The following is a 12,376-nucleotide window of genomic DNA, read 5'->3' on the forward strand; positions in this document are numbered from 1 at the left end:
AATAAAGGATTAAAGATGGAACATAAAAACTGAAGCAGATGAATTCATCGACATTTTATTTTGTACCTGAACAGACGACTCCCTCTCAAATTTAATTTCAGTTTATTTTGTGTAGCCCGATATCACAAATCACAAACTCCCCTCAGAGGGCGTTACAATCTGTACACAGACATCCCTGACCTTTGACCTTTGACCTCACATCGGATCAGGAACAACTCCCAAGAAATAGAAAACAGCCCGTCAGAGGGGGGGAATCAGGGAATACAACATATTAAATAAATACCCACAATTACACACTTTAATTATACTGGTGATATGTTCCAGTTTGTATTCACACAATGTTAATAAGCCGACAGCCTCTCAACCAACAGGAGACCTCAGTTCAGGGTTCAGGCCTTTAATGGGCCTTTCACTCCTGCATTTTATTTATTTAACTGCATTGCAACTTGTATTCTATTCCTTTCTTTTTGACTTGTCTAAATTGTTTTAAATCGCCTCGTTGTTGAAATGTGCTAAACAAATGAACGTGAATAAGGGCTTAATGAGGGTCACGCTGACACTACCTCCTCCGGTGCAGCAGGTGGCGCTGCGCTTCCTACAGGAGCCGGGTGCGCGCTACATTAAAACAGCCGAAGAAGAAGGACGCTGCAGCCGCCTTGTTGCCGTGGTTCCGGCGGTTCTGTTGGGTCGAGCTGTCACAGGAGCTCCCGCTCGGCTAACGCGTCGGTTCTGTCATGTCACCGCGGGGCTGCTGACCGGTTCTGGTTCTGTTGGGTCGAGTCGGGGATAGAAGTCCGAGCGCGAGAGCTCACGAGAGTGAGATGAAATGACAACGTCCACATTACAGGTAGGACGCTGTTAGCTGGCCCGTTAGCATCGCGAGCTAACCTGCTAGCAGCCGAGCTGCTGAGGACACCAACCGACTGGCTGAGAGATATCATATAATGTGCATAACATGCACTATGTACATGTGAAATAACATTAATATTACAAGTTATGCACATATAATATCACATATCATGTAATGTGCATAACATGCACTATGTACATGTGAAATAACATTAATATTACAAGTTATGCACATATAATATCACATATCATGTAATGTGCATAACATTCACTATGTACATGTGAAATAACATTAATATTACAAGTTATGCACATATAATATCACATATCATGTAATGTGCATAACATGCACTATGTACATGTGAAATAACATTAATATTACAAGTTATGCACATATAATATCACATATATAATGTGCATAACATGCACTATGTACATGTGAAATAACATTAATATTACAAGTTATGCACATATAATATCACATATCATGTAATGTGCATAACATTCACTATGTACATGTGAAATAACATTAATATTACAAGTTATGCACATATAATATCACATATCATGTAATGTGCATAACATGCACTATGTACATGTGAAATAACATTAATATTACAAGTTATGCACATATAATATCACATATCATGTAATGTGCATAACATTCACTATGTACATGTGAAATAACATTAATATTACAAGTTATGCACATATATCACATATCATATAATGTGCATAACATTCACTATGTACATGTGAAATAACATTAATATTACAAGTTATGCACATATAATATCACATATCATGTAATGTGCATAACATTCACTATGTACATGTGAAATAACATTAATATTACAAGTTATGCACATATAATATCACATATCATATAATGTGCATAACATTCACTATGTACATGTGAAATAACATTAATATTACAAGTTATGCACATATAATATCACATATCATGTAATGTGCATAACATTCACTATGTACATGTGAAATAACATTAATATTACAAGTTATGCACATATAATATCTAGGGCTGTTAATCGATTAAAAAAAATTAACATTAATCGCACATTTTGAAATTGCGATTAATCGCGATTAATCGCAATTAAAAGTTAAAAGTTAAAAGTTCATTCTTTTTAAAGACAAAACTTCACACAGAGCTGTGTTTTCAAAGAGGCTCCTACATATACAGTGCCAGCGAGGTATTTAATATCGTGGATGATAAATTGTTTCTTCAGTGAAACATCAGATTAGTAAAAAAATATATATATATTGAGACCCCATTGGTCCTGTCATCTTTAACATTGAACACAGCAGAACCAGTGGCCTTGATAACTGACTGACATTAACATATGTCACGTTAACCCTCTGGAGGCTGGGCTCATTTTATACATTTTACAAAAAAAATTAAATTCACCGTTTAACCCTTAGGCCTTGGTCATTTTGACCGAATCAATATTACACCCTCCTGCGCCTTGAGTTAATTTGACCCCATTCAATGTTTAATGTCGGTGTTCTTTCGGTAGTCAACAAACAAACATAAAGTGCCTCACACTTAAACTTGGAAAACAATATTAATTCTAATAATTTTCTGGAGGTTTTAATTGTTGGCGTCAAATTGAACCCAAAGGGTAAAATATGTTAGTAAATATAAAGGTAACAGGAGGGTGAAACATTGAATCGGGTCAAAATGACCCAAAGGCGGGGGGAGGGTTAAATATTTAATCGGGTCAAAATGACCCGAAGGCAACACAAGGGTTAAAAGTGTTTCCCTTCTTTTTAAAGACAAAACTTCACACAGAGCTGTGTTTCAAAGAGGCTCCTACCTATAAAGTGCCAGCGAGGTATTTAATATCGTGGATGATAAATTGTTTCTTCAGTGAAACATCAGATTAGTAAAAAAAAGAAGTATATTGAGACCCCATTGGTCCTGTCATCTTTAACACTGAACAGCAGAACCAGTGGCCTTGGTAACTGACTGACATTCACATATGTCACGTTAACCCTCTGGAGGCTGGGGGCATTTTATACATTTTACAAAATAAATTAAATTCACCGTTTAAAGTCTTTTGCATGTGACACACCCCCACGTGTTATACATCAAACATTCCAGAACAATCTCAGCTCTGAAATGAGCCTCATTGTCCTCGCGCCGTGTTCTCTGGTTCTCTGACTGACAGGCTGCTAAATGAGCCTTACCTGTGAGGTGGGAGGTCCTTTGTGATTTACTGAGTGTTCATTGGGTTTTTTTCCCCCGAAATGTTGACAGACAAACGGATTGACCAATCACGTTGAAGGTTTCGTGTGTCGCGTTCTTTCCGCGCCTCGTCCCCTCCGTTCCTCTGTGGATCAGAGGGGGAGACGGGAGGAAGGAGGAGCAGGAGGAAACCCGACTGATTCATCCACGAGTTAAACTGATTTATGATCCTTATTTTCGCGGAGAAATGATTGTTTTAAAAACAGAAACAGTGTCAAACCGTACTGCCGAGGTTTAAAAATAAATAAAAAGTTATGCACATATAATATCACATATCATGTAATGTGCATAACATTCACTATGTACATGTGAAATAACATTAATATTACAAGTTATGCATATAATATCACATATCATGTAATGTGCATAACATTCACTATGTACATGTGAAATAACATTAATATTACAAGTTATGCACATATAATATCACATATCATGTAATGTGCATAACATTCACTATGTACATGTGAAATAACATTAATATTACAAGTTATGCACATATAATATCACATATCATATAATGTGCATAACATTCACTATGTACATGTGAAATAACATTAATATTACAAGTTATGCACATATATAATATCACATATCATATAATGTGCATAACATTCACTATGTACATGTGATATAATACAACATATAATATAAGTTATGCACATATATAATATAACATAATGTAATATGCATAACATAATATGTTATGTACATATGATATAATATAACATAATATAAGTTATGTACATATATAATATAACATATAATAAAATATGTATAATATATTATATATTATGCATAACATATATGTAATGAATACATTATATTACATATTATGTTAGGTATAACATGCATAACGTATATATATATATATATATATATATATATATATATATATATATATATATATATATATATATATATACATGTTATACATCACGTATAGATAGATAGATAGATATATACTTTATTAATCCCCAAGGGGAAATTTGTCGTGACAGTAGCAGCAACACACAAGAGTAAAAACAAAACACAAAATGTAAGAAACAGGGATGAAAGATATAGAAGTATACAAGTAAAATAAAAGTAAAATACAAAACAAAATATATATGTAAATATACAACACACATGCATACACAACACACAACAACACTGACAAATCAAATACACAAAATATTAAATATAGACAGAAAATGTTGTACATAACATACGATATATCTCGACTGTCTGTCCTCCTGTCTGTCTGTCCTCCTGTCTGTCTGTCCTCCTGTCTGTCTGTCCTCTTGTCTGTCTGTCCTCCTGTCTGTCTGTCCTCCTGTCTGTCTTTCATCTTGTCTGTATGTCCTCCTGTCTGTCTGTCCTCCTGACTGTCTGTCCTCCTGTCTGTCTGTCCTCTTGTCTGTCTGTCCTCCTGTCTGTCTGTCTGTCCTCCTGTCTGTCTTTCCTCTTGTCTGTATGTCCTCCTGTCTGTCTGTCCTCCTGACTGTCTGTCCTCCTGTCTGTCTGTCCTCTTGTCTGTCTGTCCTCCTGTCTGTCTGTCCTCCTGTCTGTCTGTCCTCCTGTCTGTCTGTCCTCTTGTCTGTCTGTCCTCCTGTCTGTCTGTCCTCCTGTCTGTCTTTCATCTTGTCTGTATGTCCTCCTGTCTGTCTGTCCTCCTGACTGTCTGTCCTCCTGTCTGTCTGTCCTCTTGTCTGTCTGTCCTCCTGTCTGTCTGTCCTCCTGTCTGTCTGTCTGTCCTCCTGTCTGTCTTTCCTCTTGTCTGTATGTCCTCCTGTCTGTCTGTCCTCCTGACTGTCTGTCCTCCTGTCTGTCTGTCCTCTTGTCTGTCTGTCCTCCTGTCTGTCTGTCCTCTTGTCTGTCTGTCCTCCTGACTGTCTGTCCTCTTGTCTGTCTGTCCTCCTGTCTGTCTTTCCTCTTGTCTGTCTGTCCTCCTGACTGTCTGTCTGTCCTCCTGTCTGTCTTTCCTCTTGTCTGTCTGTCCTCCTGACTGTCTGTCCTCTTGTCTGTCTGTCCTCCTGACTGTCTGTCCTCTTGTCTGTCTGTCCTCCTGTCTGTCTTTCCTCTTGTCTGTCTGTCCTCCTGACTGTCTGTCCTCTTGTCTGTCTGTCCTCCTGACTGTCTGTCCTCTTGTCTGTCTGTCCTCCTGTCTGTCTGTCCTCCTGCCTGTCTGTCTGTCTGTCCTCCTGACTGTCTGTCCTCTTGCCTGTCTGTCCTCCTGCCTGTCTGTCCTCCTGACTGTCTGTCCTCTTGTCTGTCCTCCTGTCTGTCTGTCCTCTTGTCTGTCTGTCCTCCTGTCTGTCTGTCCTCCTGACTGTCTGTCCTCCTGACTGTCTGTCCTCTTGTCTGTCTGTCCTCCTGTCTGTCTGTCCTCCTGACTGTCTGTCCTCCTGACTGTCTGTCCTCTTGTCTGTCTGTCCTCCTGACTGTCTGTCCTCCTGTCTGTCTGTCCTCCTGACTGTCTGTCTGTCCTCAGAAAGCCATCGACCTGGTGACCAAAGCCACCGAGGAGGACAAGGGGAAGAACTACGAGGAGGCGCTGCGTCTGTACCAGCACGCCGTGGAGTACTTCCTCCACGCCGTCAAATGTGAGCGCCGCGCCGCACGCCCACCAGCACAGGCGTGGCGTTCACTCATGTTGTTGTTGTTGTTGTTGTCTTCGTCTTCCCGCCCTTCAGATGACGCCCACAGCTACAAGGCGAAGGAGAGCATCCGGGCCAAGTGCATGCAGTACCTGGACCGGGCGGAGAAGCTGAAGGACTACCTGAAGAACAAAGACAAGCCGGGCAAGAAGCCCGTGAAGGAGGCGCAGAGCAATGACAAGTACGCCTCCCGTCCTCTAGGGGGCGCTGTGCCCAGGCTCCGGAGGCTCTGCTGTGTTTGTGTCACACCTGCGCTCCTGTTCCGCCTCTAGGAGCGACAGCGAGGGGGAGAACCCGGAGAAGAAGAAGCTGCAGGAGCAACTCATGGGTGAGTCGAGGGGTACAGGTGAACAGGTCAACAGGTCAACAGGTCTACAGGTGACCAGGACCTCTCAGTCCTCACCTGTGCCGTGTGTCCAGGTGCCATCGTGATGGAGAAGCCCAACGTCCACTGGAACGACGTGGCCGGACTGGAAGGAGCAAAGGAGGCTCTGAAGGAGGCCGTGATCCTGCCCATCAAGTTCCCTCACCTGTTCACAGGTACTGCTACAGGCCGCTGCAGGTACTACAGGTACTACAGGTACTACAGGTACTACAGGTACTACAGGCTTCTACAGGTACTACAGGTACTGCAGGTACTACAAGCTTCTACAGGTACTACAGGTACTGCAGGTACTAGAGGTACTACAGGTACTACAGGCTTCTACAGGTACTACAGGTACTGCAGGTACTACAAGCTTCTACAGGTACTACAGGTACTGCAGGCACCACAAGCTTACAGGCCACAGGTACTGCAGGTGCCACAAGCCTACAGGTGCCACAGGTGCTGCAGGCAATGGCACTGCAGGCACCAAGCTCTACAGGCACCACAGGCACTGCAGGCACCAAGCTACAGGCACCGCAGGCACAAGCTTCTACAGGTACTACAGGTACTGCAGGTACTAGAGGTACTACAGGTACTACAGGTACTACAGGCTTCTACAGGTACTGCAGGTACTACAGGCTGCTACAGGTACTACAGGTACTACAGGCTTCTACAGGTACTGCAGGTACTACAAGCTTCTACAGGTACTACAGGTACTGCAGGTACTACAAGCTTCTACAGGTACTGCAGGTACTAGAGGTACTAGAGGTACAACAAGCACCACAAAGGCACCACAGGTACCACAGGCTACAGGCACCACAGGCTTCTACAGGTACCACAGGCACTGCAGGCACTAGAGGCACCACAGGCACCACAGGCTCTCTGCAGGTACTACAGGCTGCTACAGGTACTACAGGCTTCTACAGGCTTCTACAGGTACTACAGGTACTGCAGGTACTACAAGCCTAACCACAGGCACTGCAGGCACCACAAGCTTCTACAGGCACTGCAGGCACTAGAGGCACAGGCACTACAGGCACAACAAGCACCACAGGCACCACAGGCTCTGCAGGTGCCACAGGCACCACAGGTGCCACAAGCTACCACAGGCACTGCAGGTAGGCATGCTACAGGCACTACAGGCACCACAGGCACCACAGGCACCACAGGTACACAGGCTACAGGCACTGCAGGCACGACAGGCACCAGGCTACAGGTACCACAGGTACTGCAGGTACCACAGGCACCACAGGTCACAGGCACTACAGGTCAGGCACAAGTACCACAGGCACTGCTACAGGTCACTGCAGGCACCACAGGCACCACAAGCACTACAGGCACTACAGGCACCACTACCAGGCACCACAGGCACCAGGCACCACAGGCACCACAGGGCTCTCACAGGTACTACAGGTGCTACAGGCACCACAGGCACCACAGGCTCACAAGGTATTATAGGTACTCACAGGCACTGCAGGCACCACAGGTACTACAGGCTTCTACAGGTACTGCAGGTACTACAGGCTTCTACAGGTACTACAGGTACTACAGGCACAACTACAGGTGCTGCAAGCACCATACAAGCACAGGTACTTGCTGCCACAGGCACTGCAGGCATTACAGGTACTACATGCCACAGGTACCACAGGCCTACAGGCACCACAGCCACTACAGGCTATACAATTACTACAGGGTACAGGCACTACAGGTGCCACAGGCTACAAGCACCACAGGTACTACAGGCCTGCAGGCACCACAGGCACCACAGGCTCTACAGGCACCAGGTGTACACTGCAGATACCACAGATACTACAGGCACCGCAGGCACCGACAGGCACACAGGCACTGCAAGTGCTACAGGCACTGCAGGCACTACAAGCACTACAGGTGCTGCAAGTACTACAGGCACTTACAGGTGCTACAGGTACTGCAGTACCCACAGGTGCAGGCTACAGGCACTACAGGCACTGCAGGCACTGCAGGCCAAGTACTACAGGCACTGCAAGCTGGGTGCAGGTACAAGCACTGCAGGCACCACAAGCACTACAGGCACTGCAAGCACTACAGGCACCGCAGGCACCACAGGCACTACAGGCTCTACAGGCACCACAGGGCACTACTGCAAGTACTACAGGTACTACAGGCTTCTACAGGTACTACAGGTACTACAGGTACTACAAGTACTACAGGTACTGCAGGAACTGCAGGCCGCTGCAGGTACTGCAGGTACTAGAGGTACTGCAGGTACTACAGGTACTGCAGGTACTACAGGTACTGCAGGTACTACAGGCCGCTGCAGGTACTACAGGTACTACAGGTACTACAGGCCGCTGCAGGTACTACAGGTACTGCAGGTACTACAGGTACTACAGGTACTACAGGTACTGCAGGTACTACAGGCCGCTGCAAGTACTACAGGTACTGCAAGTACTACAGGTACTGCAAGTACTACAGGTACTGCAGGTACTACAGGTACTGCAGGTACTAGAGGTACTCCAGGTACTACAGGCTGCTACAGGTACTAGAGGTACTGCAGGTACAAGTACTACAGGTACTCCAGGTACTACAGGCTGCTACAGGTACTAGAGGTACTAGAGGTACTACAGGTACTACAGGTACTAGAGGTACTACAGGTACTAGAGGTACTGCAGGTACTAGAGGTACTACAGGTACTAGAGCAGGGGTGGGCAAACTTTTTGACTCGCGGGCCACATTCGGTTCTAAAATGTGACAGAGGGGCCGGGCCAGGAGCATTTGGACACGCAATGTAATTTATTAAACCTGGAGATTGCGTCTGTTTTTTATACATTTCAATTTAAGGTGCAAAGTTAAAGTAATCAACATTTACTGGAAAGAGATCAATGGAATCACTTTCAACATTCAAAACAAATTATTACCCAACGAAATACTCAAGCTCAATAATTTCAAATGGTTTTTAAACTCAAAATAATGGACGATTGTCCTGAGAGATAGACTGTATTAAATATCCTGCCTGCAGCAGAAACTAGAAAGGGGTCTTTAAAGTGAGGGCGATGTGCGGCGTCATCTGGTCAGCATGTATGAACCCGTCACAAACAGACTGACAGCGCTTTACTCGAGAAAATATGACCCTAAAGCTGACAATTGAAGTTCGATTTTTAAAAATTATTCATATCTCTTCTGAAAACACACCTTTACTCATGTGGACGAACTGTTTTGGTGTTTGAAATTGGTTTACCAAAGGTCATCGGTTCACAAAAGCAGTGAAATATCTGAATACAATGCTAGATACATGTAATTGCACCTGTCCATCCTGGAGAGGGATCCTCCTGTTGTTCCTGATCCGATGTGAGGTCAAAGGTCAAAGGTCAGGGATGTCTATATGCACAGATTGTAAAGCACTCGGAGACAAATTTGTAATTTGTGAAATTGGGCTCTACAAATAAACTGAATTGAATGAATGAGGAAAACCAAATTTTGTATTAACGTTTTTTTAGTAAAAATGATGTGGTCTGTCACACATTCACCAAAATGATAAAGATGGGACTGAGAAATGACTTCATATTGCAGATAAAGTTTCATGGGGTGTGTGCAAATAAAAAATGACCATTACATTTTTTTATTTTTTATAAATATGTATTGTACATATTTTAAAAAAAAATCTACATTATATACATGTTGTGAAATAGAAAACAGAACACAATTTACAATATGGCTTCACTATAATAACATCATGTCATCGTGTCACGAGAGCTCTCTGCTGGCCGGGCAGGCTGCGCTGCAGGTGGAGCTGCAGGCGCTGGTGAATCCTCTCTGTAAAATACAAGACTAGTCAGCACCGCGCGCACGTTACGGACACCGTGACACGTAACGTGTAGTAAAGACTCTGACCCGGTCCAAGTGGCTCTCTTCTGGCTGCGTGTTCCTCCTCGTGGCTCTGCAGCCCCTCCAGGCTCCGCGCTGCTCGCCAAAATCACTGCGGCTGTTTCTAAATGAGCCTCATCTGTGTGGTGGGCGGGTCCTTTGTGATGTACTGAGTGTTCATTGGTTGTTTTTTTTCGCAAAATGTTGACAGACAAACGGATTGACAAATCACGGTGAAGGGTTTCGTGTGACGAGTTCTTTCCGCGCCAACGCACACCGGAAGTAAACAAAGTCGCGATTTGGACAAGTTCGCCAGGCCGGATTAAAAGCCTAACGGGCTCGTGGTTGCCATGTCTGGCTGGCCTCGTGGTAACTTTTATACATGGTCCCTCGTGGTCCCTCGTGGTCTCTCGTGGTCCCTCGTGGTCCCTCCTGGTCTCTCGTGGTCCCTCCTGGTCCCTCGTGGTCCCTCCTGGTCCCTCGTGGTCCCTCCTGGTCCCTCGTGGTCCCTCGTGGTCCCTCCTGGTCCCTCGTGGTCCCTCGTGGTCCCTCGTGGTCTCGTGGTCTCTCGTGGTCCCTCCTGGTCTCTCGTGGTCTCTCGTGGTCTCTCGTGGTCCCTCCTGGTCCTCTGGTCTCGTGGTCTCGTGGTCCTCGTGGTCCCTCGTGGTCCTCCTCGTGGTCCTCGTGGTCTCGTGGTCCCTCGTGGTCCCTCTGGTCTCGTGGTCCTCTGGTCCTCTGGTCTCTCGTGGTCCCTCCTGGTCCTCGTGGTCCTCGTGGTCTCGTGGTCCCTCGTGGTCCTCGTGGTCTCTGGTCCCTCGTGGTCCCTCCTGGTCCCTGGTGGTCCCTCGTGGTCCTCGTGGTCCCTCGTGGTCCTCGTGGTCTCGTGGTCCCTCCTGGTCCCTCCGGTCTCGTGGTCCCTCCTGGTCCTCGTGGTCCCTCGTGGTCTCGTGGTCCTCGTGGTCCCTCCTGGTCTCGTGGTCCCTCGTGGTCCCTCGTGGTCCTCGTGGTCCTCGTGGTCTCGTGGTCCCTCGTGGTCCCTCTGGTCCTCGTGGTCCCTCCTGGTCCTCGTGGTCTCTCGTGGTCCTCGTGGTCCCTCGTGGTCCCTCGTGGTCTCTCGTGGTCCCTCCTGGTCTCTCGTGGTCTCTCGTGGTCCCTCGTGGTCCCTCCTGGTCCCTCGTGGTCCCTCCTGGTCTCTCGTGGTCCCTCGTGGTCCCTCGTGGTCCCTCGTGGTCCCTCGTGGTCCCTCGTGGTCTCGTGGTCCTCGTGGTCCTCCTGGTCCTCGTGGTCCTCGTGGTCTCGTGGTCCTCGGTCTCGTGGTCCCTCGTGGTCTCTCGTGGTCCCTCGTGGTCTCTCGTGGTCCCTCGTGGTCTCTCGTGGTCCCTCGTGGTCCCTCGTGGTCCCTCGTGGTCCCTCGTGGTCCCTCGTGGTCCCTCGTGGTTCTCGTGGTTCTCCTGGTCCTCAGGTTCTCGTGGTTCTCGTAGTTCTCGTGGTCCTCAGGTTCTCCTGGTCCCTCGTGGTCTCTCGTGGTCTCTCGTGGTCCCTCGTGGTCCCTCGTGGTCCCTCGTGGTCTCTCGTGGTCCCTCGTGGTCTCTCGTGGTCCCTCGTGGTCCCTCGTGGTCTCTCGTGGTCTCTCGTGGTCCCTCGTGGTCCCTCCTGGTCTCTCGTGGTCTCTCGTGGTCCCTCGTGGTCTCGTGGTCCCTCGTGGTCCCTCCTGGTCTCTCGTGGTCCCTCGTGGTCCCTCGTGGTCCCTCCTGGTCCCTCGTGGTCCCTCGTGGTCCCTCGTGGTCTCTCGTGGTCCCTCGTGGTCCCTCGTGGTCTCTCGTGGTCCCTCCTGGTCCCTCGTGGTCTCGTGGTCCTCGTGGTCCCTCGTGGTCCTCGTGGTCTCTCGTGGTCCTCGTGGTCCCTCGTGGTCCCTCGTGGTCTCTCCTGGTCCCTCGTGGTCCCTCCTGGTCCCTCGTGGTCCCTCCTGGTCTCTCGTGGTCCCTCGTGGTCCCTCCTGGTCTCTCGTGGTCCCTCGTGGTCTCTCGTGGTCCCTCGTGGTCCCTCGTGGTCTCTCCTGGTCCCTCCTGGTCCCTCGTGGTCTCTCGTGGTCCCTCGTGGTCCCTCGTGGTCTCTCGTGGTCCCTCGTGGTCCCTCGTGGTCTCTCGTGGTCCCTCCTGGTCCCTCGTGGTCCCTCGTGGTCCCTCCTGGTCCCTCGTGGTCCCTCCTGGTCCCTCGTGGTCCCTCCTGGTCCCTCGTGGTCTCTCCTGGTCCCTCGTGGTCCCTCCTGGTCTCTCGTGGTCTCTCGTGGTCCCTCCTGGTCCCTCGTGGTCCCTCGTGGTCCCTCGTGGTCCCTCGTGGTCCCTCGTGGTCCCTCCTGGTCCCTCGTGGTCTCTCGTGGTCCCTCCTGGTCCCTCGTGGTCCCTCGTGGTCCCT

The 12,376-nt window shown here is 47.9% G+C and overlaps 1 protein-coding gene and 1 long non-coding RNA gene across 2 annotated transcripts in view; one reads left to right on the forward strand and one right to left on the reverse strand.

Moving 5' to 3' along the window:
- The first annotated feature begins 45 nt into the window (after positions 1 to 45).
- vps4a (vacuolar protein sorting 4 homolog A) overlaps positions 46 to 12,376 on the forward strand; it is a 39,335-nt gene continuing 27,004 nt past the window's right edge. Inside the window, exons 1-5 of the mRNA XM_056417348.1 lie at positions 46 to 847; positions 5,589 to 5,700; positions 5,791 to 5,935; positions 6,027 to 6,082; positions 6,175 to 6,472. Coding sequence (XP_056273323.1) covers positions 827 to 847; positions 5,589 to 5,700; positions 5,791 to 5,935; positions 6,027 to 6,082; positions 6,175 to 6,472 — 632 coding nt within the window. The 5' untranslated portion in view covers positions 46 to 826. The remainder of the gene's footprint in view (positions 848 to 5,588; positions 5,701 to 5,790; positions 5,936 to 6,026; positions 6,083 to 6,174; positions 6,473 to 12,376) is intronic.
- On the reverse strand, positions 9,701 to 10,294 carry LOC130194843 (uncharacterized). The gene is made up of 2 exons (XR_008831975.1): positions 9,989 to 10,294; positions 9,701 to 9,910 (listed from the first exon to the last, which is right to left on the reverse strand). It is a non-coding gene; the product is annotated as an uncharacterized LOC130194843 (long non-coding RNA).

The sequence above is a fragment of the Pseudoliparis swirei genome, chromosome 6 (genome assembly GCF_029220125.1).
Source record: "Pseudoliparis swirei isolate HS2019 ecotype Mariana Trench chromosome 6, NWPU_hadal_v1, whole genome shotgun sequence".
NCBI lineage: Eukaryota > Metazoa > Chordata > Actinopteri > Perciformes > Liparidae > Pseudoliparis > Pseudoliparis swirei.